At 46.0% G+C, this 21,425-nt stretch overlaps 1 protein-coding gene across 1 annotated transcript in view; it reads right to left on the bottom strand.

Moving 5' to 3' along the window:
• Positions 1-14,462: 14,462 nt before the first annotated feature.
• The window catches only part of LOC124718869 (UDP-glucosyltransferase 2-like), a 95,512-nt gene continuing 88,549 nt past the window's right edge, over positions 14,463-21,425 (bottom strand). The window contains exon 6 of the mRNA XM_047244502.1: positions 14,463-15,217. Within this exon, the coding sequence (XP_047100458.1) occupies positions 14,914-15,217 (304 nt within the window). The 3' untranslated portion in view covers positions 14,463-14,913. The remainder of the gene's footprint in view (positions 15,218-21,425) is intronic.

The following is a 21,425-nucleotide window of genomic DNA, read 5'->3' on the forward strand; positions in this document are numbered from 1 at the left end:
ATCTTGTTAGCTTGTTTCATTAATAAAACCTTTGGTATATGAATTTGTCTTTTGGTCTTTACTGCTCCTTTGGACGAAGTAAATTAACTGTTGGTTTTGCATTCTTGTAGCATTATCAAAACAGCATTTGTGGTTATATTTGATTGGCCCTTCTGGCCGAATGATTAAAGTAATTCCTTTCAGTAACTTATTGTATTGATCAATAATTAATCAAAAGTGTTGGGTCCTTCAGACCGTGATTATCTCCTTATTTTGAATCTTAAGGTTGTCATTCTGACATTACAGTTGTTGTGAATGTTCAGCGGCCCTTATACTATATAGGGAAACATTCCACGTGAGAAACAAAGATGCTGTAACTTACCAAACGAAATCGTTGGTGTGTTGATAGAGACAATAAAAAACACACAAACACACACACAAATTTCAAGCTTTCGCAACCCAAGGTTGCTTTATCAGGAAAGAGGGAAGGAGAGGGAAAGACGAAAGGGTGTGGGTTTTAAGTGAGAGGGTAAGGAGTCATTCCAATCCCGGGAGCGGAAAGACTTACACTAGGGGGAAAAAAAGGACAGGTATACACTCGCACACACGCGTATCGGTCCGCACATATACAGACACAGGCAGACATATGTAAATGCCAACTGTGTGATGAAGTGCGAAATAAAAGGTGCAGACATAGGATTCTGGATCCAAACACACCAAGAAAGAAAGCCGGACAGGGAACTGAAAGTGATCTGACCAATTATTGTGGCAGTTTGACAATGGCGAACGGTTTGGGCATGATGATGAGCACTCTGATTGGAGGAAACCAGCTCCAACGCGTCAAGTGTCAACTATCAAGTAATTTTAATCAGACTATAGTCAGACACAGGCAATGAGCGTGCTGTATGTGTTGGAATGGGGGAAGGCGTGCGATCTGTCTGAGATGGACCGAGGGCAGATTGTGATGGCCCGGTGGCTCGGCACGAGCATTATTGAAACTGCACGACTTTTTGGCTGTTCGACAAGTGATGTGAGAGTACCTTCAACACGTGGCGAAACCGAGGGGAAACCACGTCCAGTCGTCGTGGTGTTGGGCGGCCACCCCTCATTACAGATGTCGGATGTCTTGGGCTGGGCGAACTAGCAAAACTGGATAGCAGTGAACTGTGGTGGAACTAACATCAGACTATAACGCAGGGCAGAGTACAATTGTGACTGAATACACAGTGTACTGAACACTCATAACGATGGGCCTTCACAACTGACTACCGATGCACGTGCCGGCGTTAAAACCACGACATCGGTAACTGCGACTGAAATGGGCACGTGACCACTGGCATTGGACGTTGGCGCAGTGACAGAGTATTGTACGGTCTGATGGATCGTGATACCTTCTTCGTCATGCCGATGAGAGGGCACGAATCTGTCGTCTTCCAGGGGAACAACTCCTTGACACCTCTACTGCAGGATGGAGACAAGCTGGCGGTGGCTCTGTTATGCTCTGGGGAACATTCAAGTGGGCATCTATGGGTGCAGTGGAGCTCGTGCAAAGCACCATGACGGCCAAGGAGTACCATACACTGGTTTCAGACCACGTACATCCTTTCATGATGATCACGTTTTCCGACAACAATGGCATTTTGCAACAAGATGATGCACCGCGTAACCAGTGTGTGATGCAGTGGTTCGAGGAACACAGTGGCAAGTTCCAAATGATGTGCTGGCCTCCCAGTAACCCAGTTCTGAACCCAATAGAACACATCCGCGGAATTTACGGGATTTACGTGACTTTAGTGTGCAGATATATTGCCAACTCCCTCGAGCGACCTACCAAGGCCTCACTGCTTCCATGCCACGATGCACTGCCGTTGTTATCTGTGCCCAAGGTGGACATACCGGCTATTAGATAGGTGGTCATAATGTTCTAGCTGATCATGTACATGCAATGATAACAAGAACTGATGCCGGCCGCGGTGGTCTCGCGGTTCTAGGCGCGCAGTCCGGAACCGTGCGACTGCTACGGTCGCAGGTTCGAATCCTGCCTCGGGCATGGATGTGTGTGATGTCCTTAGGTTAGTTAGGTTTAAGTAGTTCTAAGTTCTAGGGGACTGATGACCACAGCAGTTGAGTCCCATAGTGCTCAGAGCCTTTTAAACCATTTTTTGAACTAGAACTGACACCTGTTCTATGGCTGTAAACATACAGTTATCATACTTCATTGTACAAAGTTTTCTTAGGCTACTTACCCTCCATTTGTTTACAGATCTGAAGATGGGTGTAGAAAACAACCAAAACAAGCCATCGTTCTTTAACAATATAATGAAAACTGCGCTTTATGCCTTAAAAGGTTTTTATATTAAAAAAAGTTTATTCAGTAAATCACATTAGGACCGCCGTCTCCTCCGTGACAGTGTCAGACTTCACTGAAACTGGTCAATACTGGAAACTATGGAATCTAATAAACTGGATTGGTAGCTTCGATGGAAGGCACGTCGGATTGAAGGTCCTGCTAAATCTGATTCAATTACAGTTCACAGCCTTGTTAAATGTTTCAGATGGAGATGGGTTATTCTTATCAATTAACATTGGAGAGTGTGGCTGCAGCAGCGTTGGAAGCGTGTAAAACGAATGTCATTTCCGTAAAGCATTTGTGGGATTTCGGTAGTGGTGGGTACACGGAATAATATTCAGATACTGTTGCCGCACATTACACACTTAACGAGCGAGGTGGAGCAGTGGTTAGCACACTGGACTCGCATTCGGGAGGACGACGGTTCAAACCCGCGTCCGGCCACCCTGATTTAGGTTTTTCGTGATTTCTCTAAATCGCTTCAGGCAAATGCCGGGATGGTTCCTTTGAAAGGGCACGGCCCCATCCTTACCTAATCCTCGCTGTTTGGTCCCATCCCCCGAATCAATTAACCAACCATTATACACTTTATTGATATGAATACACACACGCAGTAATAACAGCACAATTTGGACCATAGCATGTGATTAATTATGTCTCCACTATAAGATTCCATTGTTGCGTAAACTGAGTGGCATTCCGGTATGTTGATAATTTTTACTTGTGGACCGTCTGACAGGAATTGAATAAAACACAATTTCAGTGCCATACGCGTTTCGCCTTTATTTTCTGCAAGGCATCATCAGTGGCCTGGAATATGTACATATGTTAGCTATTTAATTTACATTTTTGTCACTGTGCCTGGTTGGTATTTCCTATTAAGTAGTAATGTTTTGAACTGTACTTACAGGTTGCGTGGACAATTTCTTACATATTACGCTCCTGTTGCATTTTTGGTGTTGTTCTTCTTCTTATGAATGCCAATTTGTGGTTTTTTCCCATTCCACAGCACTATGAACTGAACGCTTGTTTCGATGCAATGTTTTGGTTTCTGTTGTCGACTGTCAAATGTTTTTGCCAAAGATCGAATTTTATTGCCAAACTCTGGCCGTAATAACGGCCTTGATACGCCAGGGCATTGAGTCAAACAGAGCTTGGATGGCGTGTACGGGTACAGCTGCCCATGTGTGGGCTGACGAGAATCCGCACGCAATTGTGCAATCACGTCATCAACACAGATTTTGTGTGAACGTTTGGGCAGGCATTGTTGGTGATGTCTTGATTGGGCCCCATGTTCTTCCACCTACGCTCAATGGAGCACGTTATCATGATTTCATACGGGATACTCTACTTGTGCTGCTAGAACATGTGCCTTTACAAGTACGACGCAACATGTAGTTCATGCACGATGGAGCTCCTGCACATTTCAGTCGAAGTGTTCGTACGCTTCTCAACAACAGATTCGGTGACCGATGGATTAGTAGAGGTCGACCAATTCCATGGCCACCACGCTCACCTGACCTCAACCCTCTTGACTTTCATTTATGGGGGCATTTGGAAGCTCTTGACTACGCAACACCGGTACCAAAGGTAGAGACTCTTCGTGCTCATATTGTGGACGGCTGTGATACAATACGCCATACTCCAGGGCTGCATCAGCGCATCAGGGATTCCATGCGACGGAGGGTGGATGCATGTATCCTCGCTAACGGAGGACATTTTGAACATTTCCTGTAACAAAGTGTTTGAAGTCACGCTGGTACGTTCTGTTGCTGTGTGTTTCCATTCCATGATTAATGTGATTTGAAGAGAAGTAATAAAATGAGCTCTAACATGGAAAGTAAGCGTTTCCGGACACATGTCCACATAACATTTTCTTTCATTGTGTGTGAGGAATGTTTCCTGAAAGTTTGGCCGTACCTTTTTGTAACACCCTGTATATTACAGCGCTACTTGAAGGGTGTACATCCTCCGTTATTCAGATTATGCACCTGAAAGATATGACACAACAAACAATAACTAGTTACTACGGCATAAACAGACGAGCTAATTACTACAAACTACATACAGTACTTGTCATATGTTACTTACGGAAGAACACTGTATTCATTCACAAACGTATTTCATTCGGCGCATTAACGACGGAAAAATCACTACATGTATCCGCGAGGTTCGCGGCAGCCTCATGACAGAAAACAACTCTTTCCGATTGACTTCTATAAGGCTCGTGCTGGACGCCTTCACTCTTGCAGGTTCACACCTATGATATGACGAAGAGGCAACCGGGACAACATAACTCTCTCCGCGTGCATTCTGTCCCATGACTCGCTGTAAACAAACGTCGCGCAGTTGGCTATCTGTGATCCCTCGTGAGGAATTCGCAGCACTCTTACTCGGAGTTGTTTTCATGTGACAAGGCTTAAAAGTTTAATACTTTACTAACTCACGGCGTATGATGACGAAAAATGCTCAATTTACAATTACCTATCGATCTCTCCAATTTTGAGTTGATTGCTCGTCATAACCTTTAGGGGTGATTTTCTCAAAATTGCGGGGGTGTTCACCCAAAATATCTTAGAGTTCTTCGTTTTAGGTTGTACACAAGCGGCCTGCCAAATTTGAGCCGAATCGATTGGCCGTGTCTGAGGCCTTCCCCTTGTGAGTCAGTTTTGCTTTTTGAAGAAAAGCTCCGCATACTAACTACCTGTGTGTCAACAGTGTTAGAGGCTTTAAGAGACCTGGTCGTCACCAGATCTTAAGCACACGATGAAAGGTTTGTGAACTTCCCATTATTGAGCTTAATAAGAAGCTTGTGGCTCTTCATTTAAGATTAGAGCCGACATCTAAATTGTGCAGTTATCCTAGCCTTATTCCACAACAGGAATTGGTTACATCACAAGCTGAAAGTCTGGCTCAGTGCTTACATTTCGTGCGCGGGAATCATTCCCCTGTTACAGACGCGCGTGAGTTCTGTGGAAAAGATTTGAAATGGCGCACATCGTTATGCAGTCCATGTTTCATTCCGTTGCTAACTTTAATCTTGTCAAATTAGTGCAGCAGAAGCTGTTTCTGATTAATAAGACACATGCAAAAGAAAGATTTCACCCTTCGTACTTGTAAAAATGTGGGAGGTGTTATCAAGAATAAACGCAAATCCGTTTACTTTATGGTTTTATTATTGTTCCGACCGTCTCACTCCATTGGGTAGAGGGTCACATAAAAACTACGGAGCTTTCCAAAAACATTACAATAGTTGTACAACCTCTCAAATTATTTACTGCTAAGACGCAATTTGGTAGATATTAACCTTTAACTCACGAGGTGTATTATCTTAGTCCGCGCAAAAAATTTCTGACTCCGAGGTCAGTTCTGGCTCCCTGTCCTCCCCTGTCCTCCTCAAATCGGCAACCCTACAATGATTCCTTGCCGGTTGCAGCATCGCCTTCTTTGTCGCTGACACTTGTTGGGGCGTCCTAGACAGCACCTCCTAAACCACGTACTTGTTTACAAAATGTGTTCGCAGGATCGCGTCACTGTTAATGGTCCTAAGTTTGATTAAACTGTCAGTCGGTAGATAGACAAAGATGCCAGTATTAGATCAAGGAGCAGACGAAAAAGACGATGAGTTTACAAGACCAAGTGATCACAGTTCTGCTAACGGAGCCTCATTCAGCAGAAGAACTTAAGGACGATTCTAATGGGGACCTTTCTGTTCCTCCAGTAATGTACATAAGGTGTTAGTTAAAGCCAAATGTGTTCTGAGAGGTGACAAAGAAGAATGTAGATTCCTGCACTGAATGGCAATTTTGCAGACTTTCTTTTTGAACCTATGGAGGCCAGTTTTTACGAACAAGTTTAAATCCTGGCAGTTAGTTTTACGTGAAAATGTACTTGCTACAGAAATACCATAATTTTTTAGAACGTAAAATTCAGTTCTCTGACTTTCGTTTACAAGCACTATTCAAAAAATTGTAAAAAAATTATGTGATTTTGTGCGATAAAAAGGGAAAATACTATAGGCATTGTTTAGTGCAATAAATTCAAAAAGGAGCATTTAAACAGCTCTTAAATAATTGTAGAAATAAATGTTATATAAGTTAAATTACAAATTTCAAATGATTGGGGCATTTAATCTCACTTTAAACTGAAGTGTCTGAGACCCCACTTCGTAATATACGTTACAGAAAAGTTACCTCGTGAGTTAAGGGTTAACCTGTCACAATATTTACACTGTTTATAGAATGCGGTTTTTGGTGAAGCTGGAGGGAAGTTGGCCAGTGAGGAAGGCGGGTGAGGGGGAGGGGGGTAACATCTCTCAAGGGGAGGGGAGGCTGCAGCGGATTTTACAGGACAGATGCAGACGGTGAGCACGGGAGGGGGTTTTTCTTTTTTTACGTAAGCCGTGGGGGTTGTGGCGGGGAGAGGGGGGTGGGGAGGAAAAGAGGGAAGGCACCGTGGTCCATGAGTCGCCTCTTCGATGCCGCTCCCGAGACCGCAGATATTCGATAACTAACTGAGGACCGTTTTAACAAAACTCAACAAACGCCATTTACAGAATTTTACAAAAGATGTATTCTTTAGTTGTACTCAGTTTGACTGATTCGAACAATTTGAAAAATGTAATACTGGTCATCCATGTAGATAGGGGTCGATAGGGAAAAACCGAAGTTCATCTTTAACCTTCTTCATTGAGGAAAAAGAAGTTATAAATTACAATTTTTTACAAAACCCAACATATTCATGTCTGCACGCGCGTTTCTTTTCTTAGCTCTACTATTACTTTCACATTCTTATTCGTACCTTTGCCAAGGAGTGAGTGAATTTTAAAATATAGAAGCTCTTTGTACGCAGAGATTTATGATCTACACCTCTTGTGTAAGACACTTTTCATTTGGAGAAGCCCTTTTTGAGTTATTGGCCTAGGACCACGAGCATAACTCACATTCCCGCAAAACTGATAAAAATTTGAGATTTTTGACAGCCAATTGTGGCTAAACAGGTGAACCGCTAATAGATCTTGGGTAGAGAACTCTATGCGAAATTTTATGCTCTTTCATTCCGATTTTGTTAATTTTTGGTGGGATGTATCGTTATCGAGTTAATAAAAGAAAAAGTGTAGGATTTCAAAATTATCGTGGCTTTTCGGCCCTGAAAAGTTTAGCACAAGCAAGAAATCGTCGCAGACTCATTTATTGTGGATGCCTAACTTCCATTAGAATTATTTCCATCTTGCGCATATTTATTGACCAGGAAAAGTCTAATGTACTTATACTAAGCGTATACTAAGAGCAGTTGTCTTGTGACAGCCAGAGCGAGAGCACCAGCAGCAGCGAGTACTGTTTGTATAAAGCGTTTATTTTGCATTTTGTTTACGACCTTCCACTAAGGAAGGGATTCTATTTGTGTTTATCTGCTCTGCATAGTAACTAACAGTTCTTGATAAAACTTTACGTAGTTTTCGTGTTAGATTTCTTAGTGTTTTCTTGATCGTTTAGAACAGAAAGCGCCCTAAAACCGTCTTTTGTTTGTTTCGCGGCCGTTAGCCACTAGTCACTTGAATCAGCAGTTGTCTTGTGACAGCCAGAGCGAGAGCACCAGCAGCAGCGAGTACTGTTTGTATAAAGCGTTTTTGTACTTATTTGCTGCGCTTAGCTTTTAAATAGTTTTTCTGGGAAAACCTAGCGTAGTTTTCGCGTCTCGTATTTCAGTGAGTGTTTCTTGATTATCAGAGTAGCTCATCAGAAGATTATCTTGGGAATTTGTCACCGTATAGAGTAGGGTAAACATAGTCATGTGTAGGGACTGTGGTTGTTGTGAGCGGACGCAAGGAGAATTGGCCACTCTTCGGGGGGGCAGGTGGAGGCTTTGTCTGTTAGGCTCATCAAGCTCGAGGCGCAGGCGTCGGCTCGTAGTGGCGTTGGGGCAACTGTGGTGAGACCTATGCCTACTTCGGTGGCCTTGGAATCACATGGAACCCCTGATGTCGCTGCGTCTTCCGGCAGTGAGCATCTTACCGGTCAGCCATCACTCCAGGGTGAATGGCGGACAGTGGTGGGCTCGCGCGTGCCTGGCCGAAAGGCGAAGGTGGGATCTGGCCGCGTGGCAGCTGCCTTACCCCTTTCCAACAGGTACGGGGTGCTTCCTAGTGGTGATGACATCGTTTCCGAGCCACCACAGGATGCCTCGCCTGTTGGGCCAGTGGCCGATTCTCCGGCAAGGTCCCGACAGTCACAGAGGGCGGGCCTATTAGTTACAGGGAGCTCCAACGTTAGGCGGGTTATGGAGCCCCTCAGGAAAATAGCGGTCGGGGAAGAATGCTAGTGTGCACTCTGTGTGCTTGCCGGGGGGTCTCGTCCGTAATGTGGAGGAGGCCCTTCCGGCAGCTATTGAACGCACTGGGTGTGACCGGCTGCAGGTAGCAGCACATGTCGGAACGAATGACGCCTGCCGCTTGGGTTCTGAGGCCATCCTTGGTTCCTTCCGGCGGCTAGCTGATTTGGTGAAGACAACCAGCATCGCACGCGTAGTGCAAGCTGAGCTTAATATCTGCAGCATAGTGCCCAGAGTCGATCGCGGTCCTCTGGTTTGGAGCCGTGTGGAGGGTCTAAACCAGAGGCTCAGACGACTCTGCGACTATAATGGTTGCAAATTCATCGACCTCCGTTATTGGGTGGAGAACTGTAGGGCCCCCCTAGACAGGTCAGGCGTGCACTACACACCGGAAGCAGCTACTAGGGTAGCAGAGTACATGTGGCGTGCACACGGGGGTTTTTTAGGTTAGAGGGACCCCCCCTTGGGCGAAACGATAAAATACCTGACGGCTTACCAGAGAGGACATTATCATCGTTGATAAAGAACGTCCGTCCTCAGAGACCAAAAACAGGAAAAGTTAACGTAATATTGGTAAACTGCAGGAGTATCCAGGGCAAGGTTCCTGAATTAGTATCTCTTATTGAAGGAAATAGTGCGCATATAGTATTAGGAACGGAAAGTTGGTTAAAACCGGAAGTGAACAGTAACGAAATCCTAGACACAGAATGGAATATATACCGCAAGGATAGGATAAACGCCAATGGTGGAGGAGTATTTATAGCAGTAAAGAATTCAATAATATCCAGTGAAGTTATTAGCGAATGCGAATGTGAAATAATCTGGGTTAAGTTAAGTATCAAAGGTGGGTCAGATATGATAGTCGGATGCTTCTATAGACCACCTGCATCAGCAACCGTAGTAGTTGAGCGCCTCAGAGAGAACCTGCAGAACGTCGTGAAGAAGTTTCGTGATCATACTATTGTAATAGGGGGAGACTTCAATCTACCAGGTATAGAATGGGATAGTCACACAATCAGAACTGGAGCCAGGGACAGAGACTCTTGTGACATTATCCTGACTGCCTTGTCCGAGAATTACTTCGAGCAGATAGCTAGAGAACCAACTCGTGAAGCTAACGTTTTAGACCTCATAGCAACAAATAGACCGGAACTTTTCGACTCCGTGAATGTAGAAGAGGGTATCAGTGATCATAAGTCAGTGGTTGCATCAATGACTACAAGTGTAATAAGAAATGCCAAGAAAGGAAGGAAAATATATTTGCTTAACAAGAGTGATAGGGCACAAATCGCAGAATATCTGAGTGACCACCATCAAACGTTCATTTCTGAGGAAGAGGATGTGGAACAAAAATGGAAAAAATTCAGAAACATCGTCCAGTACGCCTTAGATAAGTTCGTACCGACTAAGGTCCAAAGCGAGGGGAAAGATCCACCGTGGTATAACAATCATGTACGAAAGGTACTACGGAAACAAAGAAAGCTTCATCATAGGTTTAAGAATAGTCGAATCATAGCTGATAAGGAAAAGCTGAACGAAGCGAAAAAGAGCGTAAAGAGAGCAATGAGAGAAGCATTCAACGAATTCGAACATAAAACATTGGCAAACAATCTAAACAAGAACCCTAAAAAGTTTTGGTCATATGTAAAATCGGTAAGCGGATCTAAATCCCCTATTCAGTCACTCGTTGACCACGATGGCACCGAAACAGAGGACGACCGAAGAAAGGCAGAAATACTGAATTCAGTGTTCCGAAACTGTTTCACTGCGGAAAATCGTAACACGGTCCCTGACTTCAGCCGTCGCACGGACGCCAAAATGGAAAATATTGAAATAAACGATATCGGAATTGAAAAACAACTGCTATCACTTAGTAGCGGAAAAGCATCCGGACCAGACGAGATACCCTTAAGATTCTACAGTGATTATGCTAAAGAACTTGCCCCCTTTCTATCAGCAATTTATCGTAGATCGCTGGAAGAACGTAAAGTACCTAGCGACTGGAAGAAAGCGCAGGTCGTTCCCATTTTCAAGAAGGGTCATAAATCAGATGCGAATAATTATAGGCCTATTTCGCTTACGTCAATCTGTTGTAGAATAATGGAACATGTTTTGTGTTCTCGTATTATGACGTTCTTAGATAATACAAATCTCCTTCATCATAACCAACATGGATTCCGCAAACAGAGATCATGTGAAACTCAGCTCGCCCTATTTGCCCAAGAAATTCACAGTGCCGTAGACACTGGCGAGCAGATTGATGCCGTATTCCTGGACTTCAGGAAGGCATTTGATACGGTTCCGCACTTACGTTTAGTGAAAAAAATACGAGCTTACGGAATATCGGACCAGGTTTGTGATTGGATTCAGGATTTCCTAGAAGAAAGAACACAACATGTCATTCTTAACGGTTCAAAATCTGCAGATGTAGAGGTAATTTCGGGAGTACCGCAGGGAAGCGTGATAGGACCTTTATTGTTTACAATATACATAAATGACTTAGTTGACAACATCGGTAGCTCCGTGAGGCTATTTGCAGATGACACGGTTGTCTACAAGAAAGTAGCAACATCAGAAGACTCGTACGTACTCCAGGAGGACCTGCAGAGGATTAATGCATGCTGCGACAGCTGGCAGCTTTGCCTAAACGTAGATAAATGTAATATAATGCGCATACATAGGGGCAGAAATCCATTCCAGTACGATTATGCCATAGGTGGTAAATCATTGGAAGCGGTAACGACCGTAAAATACTTAGGAGTTACCATCCGGAGCGATCTGAAGTGGAATGATCACATAAAACAAATAGTGGGAAAAGCAGGCGCCAGGTTGAGATTCATAGGAAGAATTCTAAGAAAATGTGACTCATCGACGAAAGAAGTAGCTTACAAAACGCTTGTTCGTCCGATTCTTATGTATTGCTCATCAGTATGGGACCCTTACCAGGTTGGATTAATAGAAGAGATAGACATGATCCAGCGAAAAGCAGCGCGATTCGTCATGGGGACATTTAGTCAGCGCGAGAGCGTTACGGAGATGCTGAACAAGCTCCAGTGGCGGACACTTCAAGAAAGGCGTTACGCAATACGGAGAGGTTTATTATCGAAATTACGAGAGAGCACATTCCGGGAAGAGATGGGCAACATATTACTACCGCCCACATATATCTCGCGTAATGACCACAACGAAAAGATCCGAGAAATTAGAGCAAATACGGAGACTTACAAGCAGTCGTTCTTCCCACGCACAATTCGTGAATGGAACAGGGAAGGGGGGATCAGATAGTGGTACAATAAGTACCCTCCGCCACACACCGTAAGGTGGCTCGCGGAGTATAGATGTAGATGTAGATGTAAGAAATCATCCTGTAAAATCTTTGTTTTGTTTACATACAGGCTAGCTCTAAAACGAATAAGATTATTGAAACACAAATATCCTGCTTCAGATGTTGTTTCACTACAGTTACATATTGAGATCTTCATTTGATGGTGCAACTGCGCACTTCTCTCTCTTGACGTTGACGACTCATGCTTTATCTTTTACTTTTCACCTCGTGAACTGTTTCAGAATCTCCCGAATGTTCTAACATCTTATTAATGATGTTTGAACAGGGGTATATTGCAGTAGCTACTTGTCTCGTAGTAAAACAGTGACTCAACACGGGAGCTAATTAAGTGGGACAATACGTATTGTTGTCCAAGAGACACTTAGCAAAGATCTAAGTTTCAAGGAGTTTTGCTATTTGGGGAGCAAACTAACTGATGATGGTCGAAGTAGAGAGGATATAAAATGTAGACTGTCAATGGCAAGGAAAGCGTTTCTGAAGAAGAGGAATTTGTTAACGTCGAGTATAGATTTAAGTGTGAGGAAGTCGTTTCTGAAAGTATTTGTGTGGAGTGTAGGCATGTATAGAAGTGAAACGTGGACGATAAATAGTTTGGACAAGAAGAGAATAGCTGCTTTTGAAATGTGGTGGTACAGAAGAATGCTGGAGATTAGATGGGTAGATCACATAACTAATGAGGAGGTATTGAATAGAATTGGGGAGAAGAGGAGTTTGTGGCACAACTTGACTAGAAGAAGGGATCGGCTGGTAGGACATGTTCTGAGGCATCAAGGGATCACCAATTTAGTATTGGAGGGCAGCGTGGAGGGTAAAAATCGTAGAGGGAGACCAAGAGGTGAATACACTAAGCAGATTCAGAAGGGTGTAGGTTGCAGTAGGTACTGGGCGATGCAGAAGCTTGCACAGTGTAAGGTAGCAGATTTTGTACCTTACATGATGCTAAATCAGTATTAATACACCGAATAATAATTGATAATTGATCCACCGGTAGGAGAGAATGGACACAGAAAAGGAAGTTGTGTGTGTCATGTCGACTAACGAGATGGCCGCGGCCGGACCCCTTTGTCGGCTGGCACTTCAGACCACCAGAGACGTTCGGAGAGGCTGGGCCATCACAACAAGAAGCTGCAAGGAGCTATATGCGGAAGAGAGAAAGACGATTTCGCGCCACAGTGGAAAATTTGTGGGATACTGTGACGGGATTGGCGCAGAGCGCGTAGAGATACGTGTTAAAAGTTTGGCGGCAATAGTAACCGCGGGAGAATTCCGTGTCGTGGTTGGGTACAAACGCGGACGGATCCATGGAAGTCTATGTCGTGATTGGCTACCAACGCGCACGGATCCATGCGGCGAAGAACGGCCAGGTTTGCAAAAACTCTGATGGCCGACTCTGGCGTTGGCTGTGGAAGAGAGCAGTCGCGGTGTCTGGCTGCCCTGCTTGGAGAGCGTGGAGAGAAGTAGGTTGGAGAAGTTACCGGCATTGAGTCCAGTGGTTACTCTCCCAGTCGGGATAGTTTAGAGCATACGACTCCACACACGTAGCATTTTCTGTTCCTCTGAGGAGAGAAACAGATTTGTACTAACTTGTGGTGTTCATATGCAATCTGAAGTGTACCTTTGCTGCCGCGCACTTGAGTCGACCAACTACTCGTGGCATATGTGCAAGTAGCTTGAGTATTGACTAGTGACGTACTGCGCAAATGAACACTTACGTACAGGAGTTTACGGACGCAAACCGCGTCCACGTTGGAGATCAAAGCCAAGCTCTCTCACGGGAGAGACGGCATCACGACGTTGTCTGGCCCGACCGTCGTAATCATCGCGGAGAATTACGGTGATATTAGCAATCATCAGCCAAAGTAGGGCACTGTAATACTAAATGAGTTCGTATTCCACTAGCTCATTGACTGGCGCTCTCTGAGTCTGTGTCCGTTCAGGCAGAACTTCAATAGAGTCACTTGAGGGTTCAGTGTTGACTTCAGGAGTTAGGAAAAGAGGATGCATTGTGCCAATGACAGGCTAGTTAGGTTAGCGATTGTATTGGATTGTCATGTTACGCTAGAAATATTGCTCATCCTGTTCTGAATCAATCTTAATTTGGTATCATATGCTAATCACCGCATTATTGATTTCGTAGCTAGCAATCACCATATTTTTGTTTAGTAATTAGAGTGTAATGATAATTTCGATGCAAATGATACTGGGGTCATAACCGCGCGTTTAAACAGAGCCAACGTATGTCAGAAAGCAACTCGAGGTCTTCTAAGACTACCAATAGATGTTTTTCAATATATCGATGATTTTACAATAAACTCCCGTACGTTGCAACAGGGTAGAGTAGCATGGAGAGCTGCATCAAACCAGTCTCAGGACTGAAGACCACAACAACAACAACAACAACAACAAGTTTCAACAATGGAGTATAGAACAAGATTGGTGGAGTTTTAAGAAAAATGGTCGAGTTTTATCAAAATTTACTACATTCGGGAGCATTTTACAAGAGCGAATATTCAGTTTTGTCGTATATTCTTTTAAACCATTGTGTGAGTCTTCTATAGAAGTACCAAAATCCGTTAACGTGCTGGCGTAAGCTTTCGCCAGTACACCGGTCGGAAAAGCTGAAGCGTAAAGATCGATAGTGGGCGCTAGATCGAGCGCGCCTATCGCGAGAGTTTGCGACCGACGTGTGGTCTGTTGTGCGTGTGTGTCTGGCGAGCTCGATGCAGCTCCTGCTACCGATCTTTGCGCTTCAGCTTTGACGACCGGTGTGCTGGCTAGAGTTTACGCCAGCACAGTTAAGGAACGAAAAAAAGTGGCGGCTGCCGAGTTTTGTCGAAACGGTCCCCAACTGCGGCGACGCCTGTCTCGAAGTGACGTGGGGCGGTGACTGCAGACGGCCCCGCAGCGCTCAGTCCTTCTTCTGGCTCTTCTTTCCCCGCACAGGTGCGGCGCCGGCTGTGCCGGAGAGTTTCCGCACGAGGAAGCGGACTGCGAGGGCGGCGGCCAGGGCGGCGGCCGCGGCGCACAGCAGCAGGAAGGCGGCGACGTCGAGCAGCAGCAGGCGGTACCAGGGCAGCTCGAGCGCCGCAGACCGCATGTGGCGCGCGCCCCGATGGCGCAGCACGTACTCGACGGAGCGCGCCGCCAGCTGCAGCGGCGGCTCCGGCCGGTCGTGGAACAGCCGCGAGCACTGGCGCGCCCTCTCCGCGTACCTGCCGGCAGTCACAGGGCGGGTGAGCGCGGCCGGTCAAGGAGGGGGGGGAGTGCCGTCTGATACGGGGCGCTCGCGTTCTATCGAGCTGGGAAACCGCCTCAGACTGGCCTACAAAAACCACACTCGCCACAGCATTTCGATCTACCAGGTGTACCCGTATGAAATGAGCGTTTTTCTTTGTCAAAATGAAACACTAATTTTGAATTGAAATCTCTGCCGATGACCAACTCCTCCGCCTCACTCATCTCCTCTCCTTCCAGCTTAACTCCCGTCGCTCCGCCATTTTTGTCTCCCTCGACCGCGAAAAGGCGTACGACCGTGTCTGGCATCCCCGTCTCCTGTTTAAACTCCAAACCTACGCCCTTCCTGTCGACTACATCAGTCTGATGGCCGCCTTCCTCTCCCGCCGCCTCTCCTATGTTACCAATTCCCACACCATCTACCCCTCTGCAGGTGTGCACCAGGGCTCTGTCCTCTCCCCTCTCCTCTACCTCCTGTACACGGCAGATATGCCCCAACCCCCGCCCCCCTCCGTACACCTCTCGCAATATGCCGATGACACCGCATTCCTCGCCCTCGCTCCTACCCTCCGACGGTCCCGACGCATTCCCCAGAATCACCTTCACATTTTTGCCGCACAGTGTAACCGGTGGCTCCTGAAAATCAATCCTTCTGAGACCTGGGCAATCATCGTAGGTCGTACCACTCGCCCCTTCCGGCTCCTGGATTTCTCCCTTACCGTCTGTGCCCGTCCTGTCCGGCTCACCCCCACCCTCACCCACCTTGGCCTCACCATTGACCGTCACCTCACCTGAATCCCTCATCTCCGCTCCATCCAATCCGAAGCCCACAAGCGCCTCTGACTCCTCAAACTCCTCTCTGGCCGGACATGAGGTTGCACCCCTCTACTGTCCTCCACACCTACAAATCCTTAATCCGTCCCATCCTCTGTTATGCCAGTCCCGCCTGGATTTCTGCCCCCCCCCCCTTAAATTCTGTAAGTCCCTCCAGATCCTTGAGCGTCATGCACTCCGCCTCACCTTCTGTATGCGCCTCCCGTCCCCCGCGCAGATCCTCTATGACCTCATTCCTTTCCCCCATCTGCTCCTATTTCTCGAACATATCCGCATCCTCTACACCTGCCTTGATCCCCCTCACCCCCTGGTTGCTCCTCTCCTCTCCCATGCCCGCCCCCTGCCACGTCTTCACTGTTGTGTCCCCCCTACCCTCCATCTCTACACCCTTCATCTCCTTTCCCAAGGTGGCTTCCATCAACTCCCCCTCCCGGATGATGCCCTCTCTCCCTCCTATCAACTCTGATCCTCACCCCCCCTCCTTTCCTCCATCCTTTTCTTGGGCTCCCTCTCCCCCCCTTCCATCCTCTTTTTTCCCCACCTACCCTCTCTCTGCCCCCCTTCTCTCCCTCGAGTCCTTTTGCATTTCTGTCCTCTGCCTTTCCCCATTCCCTCTCGCGTCTGCCCTGCCCCTCCCACCCTTATGAGTCCACTCCCTCCTGTGGTTCCCCCCCTTTCGTTTTTCCTCTTCTCCTTCCTTGTTTTCCCCCTCATCTGTCCAGGTCCACCCCCCCCCCCCCCCAAATCTGCCCTAGGCTATGGTGTGTCCTCTTTGTGCCAACATTTTAGTGCAGTGTTTACAGTGAGAGTTCAGTGTTGTGTATCTTTTCTGAAGTGTTGCGAACGGCCATCATACTGTCGCTGGGTGTGCTTTTATATCTCTTGCGAACAGAAACCAGACTGTCACCATGTTTTTTAATTGTGTGTCTACTATGTTACCTGTCTGCATCCTGTGTATTTTATTCGCTTTGCCAACCCTTTGCTTTATGTTTTAACTTTCCACAATTTTCCACCGTTTTACAATTTAAGTCTCCGTTTTATCGCCTGCTTTTATTGTTTCTTAACTTCTTCTTACGTTTTAAAAAGGTCTGTAGGCTGCAGAGCAGCGTAATAAGCTGCTGCCAGCCCGCCCCCTTCGGGGGGAATCGAAATACAATAAAGGAAAAAAGAAGAATTGAAAAGTAAAAACATTTTATTCAAAGTACTGACCATTGCTTTCTATACATTTTGACCACCTTTGCGGCAATTTGTGGACAGCACGCCAACAGAAATGTTCGTCTCTTCAAGCAAACCAATCAGACACCCAATTTTCGACTTCTTCGTAGCAATCGAAGTGTTCCTCAGCCAATGCCTGTCCCATTGATGAAAAGAAATGGTACTCGGAAGGGGCCAAGTCTGGTGAATACAGCGGGTTGGGTAGCAGCTCCCAGCCAAGTGTTTTGATCGTATCCCGAAATAGTTTTGCGTTGTGTGCAGGTGCATTGTCGTGTAAAAAAATTACTTTTCCATGTCTTCTGGCCCATTATGGTCTTTTTTCGAGCAATGCGTAGTTAAAATTGATCATTCGTTGTAAGTAGCGATTAGTGTTCACAGTTTCACTGGCTTTTAGAAGCTCGCGATACACCACAACTTTCTGATCCCACCAAACACAGAGCACTGTCTTCTTGCCGAATCGATCTGGTTTTGCAGTCGATGTTGATGGTTGTCCCGGATTAACCCATGATTTTTACCGTTTAGGATTTTTTAATAAATCCATTTTTCATCGCCAGTAACAATTCGATGCAAAATTGATTTTCTTTCATGCCTTTGAAGCAAAATTTGGCAAATGGTTTTTCGGTTTTCCATCTGTCTTTCATTCAATTCATGTGGCACCCATTTTCCACACTTTTGGATCTTTCCCATAGCTTTCAAACGGTCAGAAATTGTTTGTTGTGCAACATTTAGCATTCCTGCCATTTGCTTCTGACTCAAAGTATCATCTTCATCCAATATTGCTTGCAATTCGGCGTCTTCCAACTTTTTTGGTGGTCTTCCACGTTCTTCATTTCTGAACCGTTGAAACCATCTTTTGCATGTTGCTTCTGATAGAGCATGATCACCATATGCCTCGACAAGCATTCGATGCTACTCTGCAGCACTTTTTTTTCAAATGAAAAAAAATTAATGCATTCCGCAAATCATCACTTTATGGTACAAAATTGGACATTGATAACAAGATGAAAACATATGATGTTTGTTCCATGACTTGATGTATACTAAATATCTTTGACAGATGTCATACGAACCAAACAAAAAAAATTATGGCTCGTTCACAACAAATGATCCCTATCGACACATTTGTATCTTAACGCTCATTTCATACCGGTACACCTGGTAATCCTACACGAGGGCGGAGTGGCGTCACTTTTAAGCCTCCTCACGACCCCCTTCCGAAAACCTCTCTCTCGGGCACGGTGACCCGCTTGCTGCAGCCCCATCCCAGTCAGGGTCTAGATAATAATAATAATAATAATAATAAACCTCGTAAAAAAAACCTGGGTCCATCTGGCTCCGGATGGTAGCACCCTGTGAGGGCCCCTGCCTAGGGTTACGGGTGAAAACCGGTCAACGGTCTCATAGGCGGATGAGGAATTTTTAACTCCCAACGGCGGAGAGAGCGGAGGAACCAAAAATCTATAACTGCAAGCGTCTGTACCCAGATTGAGCAGCTTGTGGGCAGCGTCTGTTCCTCATGTTAGAGGCGGATGTTTCAAGAAAACCTTCTAACGCTAACAACGTTAGTCGTATTCCTGGTAGGTTACGCAAGTAATCTCCCCAACTTTGAAGAATTTCAACAGTTACAATCTTAACGCATGATGGAAATGTCTTTCAATAACGAAACTACCCCAGGTGGCCAATCCACCATCGGCAACGACGCAAGCAGATCCATGGATTCTGGGGAGTCTGCAACACCATGCAAATCCAACAAGATTAAACCCAGAAAAATCTTCAACATAGCAACTCTCAACATAAACTCCCTTCTCAAAGTGGGAAAACTTAAGCACCTTACAGACCAGTTACACACGGAAGACATACAAATTGTGGCGCTACAAGAAACTCGCTTCACTGATGAAAACACATTTGAATCAAACAAATTCAGAATATTTAAAGGAAAACCTGGAAAAACTGTAATGAAGAAATGCCCTCAGCTTGGCACAGCTTTTGCTGTAAACACAAAAATTCTGAACTCTGTCGAACATTTTTGGTCAACATCATCGAGAACATCTTTCCCCACTTTTCGACGTGCAAATAAAAAATACACATTAATCAATGTTCACGCTCCCACAAATGACAAAAATAACGCTAAAAATAGGGAAGAAACAGATGAATTCTGGGAAAACCTTAAGGATCATATATCAGAAATCCCAGAAAACAATGCAAAAATACTTCTAGGAGATTTTAACGCTCAGATTGGAAAAGAAAAGAAATTCCGCGATATTGTCGGCAACTTTCCCGCACACAAACGAACCAACAAAAATGGAGAAAGGTTAATTATGCTCTGTAAGCAGTTTAAACTCAAGCTAATGTCAACACGTTTTAAACATTTTCCCAGAAAACAAAAAACCTGGGTATCTCCGATAAAGAGTATCGGAGAATTTCAAATAGATCACGTTGCCATCTCCTCCAAATGTGAAAGAGAAATATTGAACACATATTGAACCGGGTGCTCACCCAGCCCAGGCCGAAAGCACTTCGGTGATCTGAAGGGAAGCCGTGTTACCACTGCGAGTGGCCGAGCGGTTCTAGGCGCTACAGTCTGGAACCGCGCGACCGCTACGGTCGCAGGTTCGAATCCTGCCTCGGGCATGGATGTGTGTGATGTTCTTAGGTTAGTTAGGTTTAAGTAGTTCTAAGTTCTAGGGGACTGATGTCCTCAGATGTTAAGTCCCATAGTGCTCAGAGCCATTTTTACCATTTTTTGTTCCGTGCGCGCGCTTCACTAGGCAGCAGGAAGCGTCGCCGTCCCTTTTGACAGTACGTACTAACACCGCGACAGCCAGAGCACAAGTAGCGCTTGCAGAGACCCGCGACAGTATACGAGTTTTCGAATAAAAACTTCGCTGCTAATGTACGATTAAGAAAAACGCTGATGGCTCTTAATACGTTGGAATATCTTAAAGTTTCACCCACAGTCACATAGGTACCTAGCACGTAAGATGGACGTACTTCAAAGAGCGTAAGAATACGAGTGTACTTGTGCTGCGGCTACTGCCCAATCGTGGCGTTTGTGTCTGTTTACATCCATTTTATTGGTATGACGAAGGAAGCGCAGCGGCTTCGCCCCACCTATCGCATCCGTCTCCCCTCACCCACGCGGATCCTGTACGACCTTATTCCGTCCCCCACCTCCTCCTTTTCCTCGAACGGATGCGGATCCTCGACACCTCCCGTAAACTCGATCCTCCTCACCCGCTGGTCTCTCCCATCCTCTCCCGCCCCCACCCACTGCCGCGCCTGTACTCCCACGTCCCACCTGATCTCCATCTCTCCACTCTCCACACCCTCTCCCAAGGTGGCTTCCGCCAGCTCCCCGTCCGTGATGGTGCCCTCCTCCCCTCCATCTACCCCTCCTACCAACTTTGATCCTCCCTCCCTCTACCTCTGTTTGTTCCTTTGGGCACCCTCTCTCCCTTCTCTCCCCATTCCTTCCCTCCTCCCTTTCTCCCTACTCATCCCCCGGGCTTCCCCTACCCCCATACCTCCATTCCTCCTCCCATCTCCTCTCCCATTGGCATCTTTGCTCTCCCTCCCCCTCCCCCTTCTTCCCCTCTTGACAGGTCCCCGGACTCGCACACGTTACGTGGACATTCGCGCGCCGGAAATCATCGCCATGTGTGCCATCGTGTTGGTGTTTAGTGTTCACCGTCACGCTCCTACGTTCACCTGTGCCGACGAAGTCGTCAGTGTTAGTGCGCCCTGCCGACAGTTTTAGTGTGTTTTTCGTCGAGTGTGAACGGCTTCGTGTTTTTTTGTATTCTGTGTCAACTGTCTTTTGCCCGTCAATTTTTCAGTCTTTTCTGTGTCATCATTATATTTTTTCACTGTCGACCTGTGGCTGAAGAGCGGCGTAGGATGCTGCTGACAGCCCACCTTTTGGGCTCAAATGGCTCTGAGCACTATGGGACTTAACTTCTGAGGTCATCAGTCGCCTAGAACTTAGAACTAACTAAACCTAACTAACCTAAGGACATCACACACATCCATGCTCGAGGCAGGATTCGAACCTGCGACCGTAACGGTCGCGCGGTTCCAGACTGTAGCGCCTAGAACCGCACGGCCACTCCGGCCACAATAAAGGGAAAAAAAAGCGCA

The sequence above is a fragment of the Schistocerca piceifrons genome, chromosome 10 (genome assembly GCF_021461385.2).
Source record: "Schistocerca piceifrons isolate TAMUIC-IGC-003096 chromosome 10, iqSchPice1.1, whole genome shotgun sequence".
Lineage (NCBI taxonomy): Eukaryota > Metazoa > Arthropoda > Insecta > Orthoptera > Acrididae > Schistocerca > Schistocerca piceifrons.